Below are 6,000 nucleotides of genomic sequence, written 5' to 3' on the forward strand. Positions count from 1 at the left end.
GACCTGGACTGACAGGCATTTTAATTATGTTTACAATTTTTAATTTATTTTTAATTTTAATTTATTGCACAGATGACTTTAATTTTAATTTTATCTTAATTTCTGTACTTATTATATGTTATTGTTGTTAGCTGCCCTGAGTCCTTCGGGAGATAGGGCGGGATATAAGTCCCATTAATAAATAAATAAATAAATAAATAAATAAATAAATAAATAAATAACCCCTTTCCAATCTTCAGTACAATCAGGAGGGCTGTTTATGCACTGACAACTCTTCATGGAGCAGTTTTATCCAGATGAGTGTTTTTTTTCTCCTTGTCCTTTCAGCTGTAGACTAGGAAAGATCCAGCAAAGATTAGAGGAAAAAGTTACGAAAGTTGGGATCCTGCCTACTTCTCGGACCTAACCCTGTTCCTTCTCTCTTCTTCCCTTCCCCCTCCCCCTTTTCGTTTCAGCATTCGTCATCATGATCATTGTGGCCCTGCTCCGCATCGCCAAGGGCCAAGGGGAAGGCCACCCCCCTCTGGCTCAGTTCTCCGGAGTCCGAAATCTTTTTGGAGTCTGCGTTTATTCCTTCATGTGTCAGCACTCCCTGCCATCCCTCATCACTCCCATCTCTAAGAAGAAGCATGTTAACAAGCTAGTCCTGCTGGATTACATCTTGATCCTGGGTTTCTACAGCCTTCTGTCTTTCACCGCCATCTATTGTTTCCGCAACGGGACTCTAATGGACATGTACACACTCAACTTCACAAACTGCGACATTGTCAACGTTGCATTTATCCGCTACTTCCTGGGACTCTTCCCTGTCTTCACCATCAGTACAAACTTTCCTATAATTGCTGTGACTCTGAGAAATAATTGGAAAACTCTCTTCCACCGGGAAGGGGGAACCTACCCTTGGGTAGTGGACAGGATTTTTTTCCCGGTCATCACACTAATTCCTCCAATTGTTGTGGCTTTCTGTACTCACGATCTGGAATCCTTAGTGGGAATTACTGGAGCCTATGCTGGAAATGGGATCCAGTACATCATTCCTGCTTTTTTAGCATACTACAGTCGGAAAGAAACGCAAATGACCTTTAGAAATAGCGTCCTCAACAAACATTTGTCCCCTTTCCGGCACACCTTCTGGATTGGGTTTGTGCTGCTCTGGGGCCTTTTTTGTTTTTTGTTTGTGACTGCAAATATCATTTTGAGTGAAACAAAGAACTGATGATGGAGCAATATTTCTGGTTAAGATGATCTCTAAGACTTCTCTTCCAGGCGTTGCACCTAACAAGGCTATTTTTTAAACTATCTTAAGTTTAAACTACTTTTAAACTACTAAATACATCGTTGAGCTTGATGCTCATTTGAGGCACCTTGCTGCTTGTTCAGTTACCTTTCAGGTTCTGATTTTCCATTTAATGCACAAAACAATCGGACTCTATCCTACATCAGGCTTTCTAAGGGGGGGGGGGCGTTTTCCTTCCTATTAGAAGATTTCTGAGACTGTTGGATATGCACCTAGTCCTTCATGTGATGGAAATGACCAGTTTTACTAAAAGTTTTACTTTTAGTGGTCAAGCCAATAGCCGATGACTCGAGCCAATTACTTACTAAGATCTGCTTACCTAATCATTCCTATTCTTTCTGAAGTGGCTTTCTGTTCTGCCAACTCATTGAATATTAGGAGCGAAAATGAAAACAACTGATGGAATTTGGTTTCATAACTGTTAATACCTGCGTGATGTATGTGGCAACCTAAACCCTTTGGAATGGGTAGAGGAGCCCGACCACGCCCCCTTCTCCCCTAGTCCTGCTTTGATTGTTTTCCTCACTTGTTTTTCAGCCTTTCCAATGCCTTTCAACGTTGCCTTGTTTCATATAATGCAGCCCTGAGACTGAAACTTGCCAAGCGTGAACTTGGCTGTTCCTTTATTTCAAATATTTCCCTCCTCAGTTGTTTATATACGATATGGGTCTGAGCAGGATGTCCTGCCACGAACTATACACTCGGCTGATACAAAGCCGTCTCTTAACAAGTAATAAGAAATGTTTCCCATTATAATGCTTTATTTTCTCTTTATACCGTTAACAGAACCCTGCCAGGGTCACAGCAGCAGGGCAGGCCTGGCCCTGGGCTTTCCATATGGGTGTGAAAATGTTGATTACTTACTAAAAGACTACTTTGATAAATGTGGAGAGCAGCTGATATAGTCTTGATGCAATTATGTTATGACTAAATCTATCTAAAGAATTTTCTACATGTAGAGGGGGTGGGGAAACTATAGAAAGTGGAAAGAGACTTGTTCTGAAAACCAATCCATCTTCTATCCGAAAATTACAAACGATGCCTCCTGATTCTTGCTAAATCATGAACTCCAGTCCATGAAATCTCATTTCTCTCTCTCCTTAAACTGATGATCACATCATAAAATGTAAAGGTTGAAGGAGACCTTAGAGGTTGTTGAGTCCGCTGCCATCCCGGTGCATGATTCAGCTATATACTGTAGCTTCGCAACCTACAGCTGTCCACGCTCTGTGTAAACACCTCTTGTGAAGTCAGTCATCACCTAAAGGGGGCTGTTCCATTGTTGAACAACTACTCCTATAAGGAAATTCAGATGACCCATTATTAATTCCTTCCATTGTTTGCCATTTTGTCTTCTGAAATAACTTTGAACGATGCTGTACATCACCCAGAGTCACTTCCTGTGAAATGGGTGGCCATATAAATTTGATTAATAAATAAATGAAAACATTTCCCCTTCTACATGACAGTCATTTAGCTACTTCAAGACAACTCCTTGCAGTCTTCTCCAGGTCTTCTGTCTCCTCATAACATTTTCCTTCCAGGTTCCTTATCATCTTAGTTGCTGTTTTTGGATGCAGAGCTATGAAAATCAAAAAGTAAATAAGTAAATATCAGCTTGTGAAAGTCATTACTAAAATACAATGCCCAGAACTGGATGCAGCATTCTAGGTGTAGTGCTGTTCTCCTTTTCTCTTGAATCAGACTGTTAAATGACAATAAACCTTCTGGGGGGAAAAGGGGGCAGGGTGGGGGTTTGAAAGAAAACTCCCAACATCCATCACCCGTTACAGTATTTGGATCTTAAATCCGATTCCTACATCCAACTTGATACATGATGGACAAACTACTGGATTTCGGTTATTTCTAGTTGGGACTATAAGGCTTTGTTGAGAAGGAATATTTCTTCAACTGCTGTTGATACAAAGTCACAAGAGGAGTTTAGGTCACAAATCGCAAAAGTTATCCATATAAGGAAAGTATTATTTTTTCTTTCCTTTGGCTATAATTGTGTTGAAAGTGCTTTTTATGTTATTAAATTCCATCTTCCAAACAAGTGGATGAAGCTGCTCTTCTCCAGGCAGGTTGTACCTGTGATATTAAATTTGATGTTCACCAAAGTTAGTTGATAAATTCAGTGGTGTTAGGCTTTTTTAAAAAGAATTCTTGAGTAGAATGATTTTTTGAAAGCCCAAATAGCTTTTATTACAGAGATTGGCTGCGGCTGTGCTTAAAATAATACAGGCAGTGTCTTTTCTTCGGTGAAACTCAGCTGTCTCCAAAAGAAGACTGTGTGTCTTCGCTAGATTGCATAAGGTTAGGCTTGGCAGCTAGGGACGCTCGCTGCAGGCACATCAAGACCTGATGACAGCACCCTCTCGATATCAGGCTGTTCTTGGCAGCCCTTTTGGTGCATCAGAGAATCACGTACACAACCTGCAAAGCTTTCAGATGGATAAGGCTGGTTTTTGGACACCAGGTTGCGGGGAGCTCTTAATGACTCAACCCTTATAAGAGTCAGATTTCTGCCCTGGTTCAGGGAGAACAAAAATAGTTGGTTTTAAAAAAAACACATATCCACACTCCATTGAAATAGGAACTCTTCTGTCCCAACAAGGCACATAGATTTAGCATTGTTCATTTCTGTCATTCTTGCCTACAAATGCTGTAAACCTTCCTAATCAGCAGAAGTGAGATCACGGAGAGTCATGTCAGGGGTGTCAGATATGCTGGTCCAATCTATCCTCGGAACAGCAAAGATAGGATGACTGCTAGCATTTTAGTAACAAAATGTCCTGTACCTTAGGAATCACCTACACATGATGAAAATGCACATTTTGTCTATTACTGCTTAATCTTCAGGCCTTGAATGATCTGAAAGATAAAAAGTGCCCTGTTTTCCCTAAAAGAATTGACCATATATTGTATTTCTTTTTTTTTCTCTTCTGGATAGTGGGCTACTCATTTCATGCATGTATCCCTAATCTTAAGAGGGTTTCTTCCCCCACTTCTTTTGACCTTCAGCCTTGCCACTCGGCTCAGAAAAACCTTTTCTGAAGGCAGGGTTTGCCATCGCTCGATTCTGGAAGCCGGCAAGGAGGGCTGGATTTCAGCAAAAGCAGAATTCCTGCTACTGGTCTTCTGTTAAACAGAAGCTCATTTTTCCTGCTTGAAAAAGAGGAAACAACAAGCTTCAAGTGCACCCATTTCCTATCATTTACTCAAATGCACAATTATTCGCAATTTCACAGCTGCTGCCTCTGGTATGCTTTGTGGGATTTTCCCCAGCAGCTCCTTCCCAATTGTGTTAAATGTCTTTTACATTCTTTTGCTACGCCCAAATGCTGCTCTGAAGGTTGCAAAACACGACATCGTAGAAGTTGTTTCCTGATTTCAGAACAACTCTCTAGATCAAGGCTATCCAACTTTGGTAATTTTAAAATCTTTGGATGTCAATTCCCAGAATTCCCCTGCCACCCCTGCCCTAGATAGATGTGGCTTTGCTTTCCACATGAATAGGAACCAGACTTTTCCATGGGCCTAATAATAATAGTGCCTTCCATTCGTCCCTCAGTTAGGAGGGTTCCTTTTCGGAGCTGGAGTGATCGTCCAAATGTCAGCAATAAGCAAGTGGCAGTGCGATCCAATTTCCGTAATAGTTGTAACTTACATTAAAAAGTTTCAAAAGAAGAGCTAGAAATGTGAACTAGGATTGTTTCTGTTCTTGCGTATTCTTCATTAACCCCATAATCAAGGACTGCAGGGAATGGGAAAGGGAAATCCAGTGCATATCTTGGGTGAATATGAGCAGCTGAGATCTTCTCCACTTATTTTAATGTGGGAGATACTTTTAATCGATTATCCTAGTGCAAAAGGTCTCCCCTATGGCTCTTTGCTGCCCTGTGTCCTTGACTTGTCCCTATGGGTGATTCCCCCCCCCCCGAAACACATCTGTGGTGTCTGGCCTTTTTCTCCAGGAGTTAGGGGAAATCTAGAATTGGTTTCTATTGCCAGAAGTAAAGAAGGGCAGCAGCTCGTAGGGGTGTGTGTGTGTTTGTGTGTGTGTGTGCCTTCTTGTTCTGTATTAGCCTGCTTCCAGCAGCAGCAGGTACTCTCTGAAAACACAATTAAAACAGCTGTACCTCACCCATCTCAATTACATTTTCTCGAACTGAAAAACGAAGCAAATCAAATCATTCCACAGTCTTGGGCAACAAATGAAGTGTTGTTGGTTTTCTTCCTGGTAAATTTATTATAATCATAAACCACAGCTTGATTTATGTTGAAATATTAAAAGGCATCTTCATGATGGAAATAAACAGTTTCTACTTTCCCCTTTTGTGGCTCACACATTATTTCTGTCTGAGGGACTAAAGCACTGTGGCTGATTTATTGAGGAACCGGAGCGTAAATCTGAAATCAAAGTGGTGCTGGAGCTGATAGCCATCTTTTTTCCACACTTCAAAGATCACATGGGCAAAAAGCCAAAAGTAGGATCGTTGGAAATACCAAATTTGAGGAAGAAGACCATGGGGAGAATTGTCAATATTTCACCCCTACTGTTCCACTGAAGCTTGTGAAAGCAGAATATTTCACAATTGTCAGTATGGTCCAGTCAATCTGTTCTTGAGATCCATAACATCTCTGGAAAGCTCTGGGCAAACCATTCCCTCTTTCAGTTTAGAACCCTGTCTGTAGAATTG

General features: G+C 41.0%; 1 protein-coding gene across 1 annotated transcript in view; it reads left to right on the top strand.

The window, feature by feature from the left end:
* Positions 1-2,744, top strand: part of TMEM104 (transmembrane protein 104) — a 69,933-nt gene extending 67,189 nt beyond the window's left edge. Inside the window, exon 10 of the mRNA XM_081315856.1 lies at positions 456-2,744. Within this exon, the coding sequence (XP_081171982.1) occupies positions 456-1,216 (761 nt within the window). The 3' untranslated portion in view covers positions 1,217-2,744. The remainder of the gene's footprint in view (positions 1-455) is intronic.
* Positions 2,745-6,000: the final 3,256 nt, after the last annotated feature.

This window comes from Vipera berus (assembly GCF_964194415.1).
Source record: "Vipera berus genome assembly, chromosome: 2".
Classification (NCBI taxonomy): Eukaryota; Metazoa; Chordata; class Lepidosauria; order Squamata; family Viperidae; genus Vipera; species Vipera berus.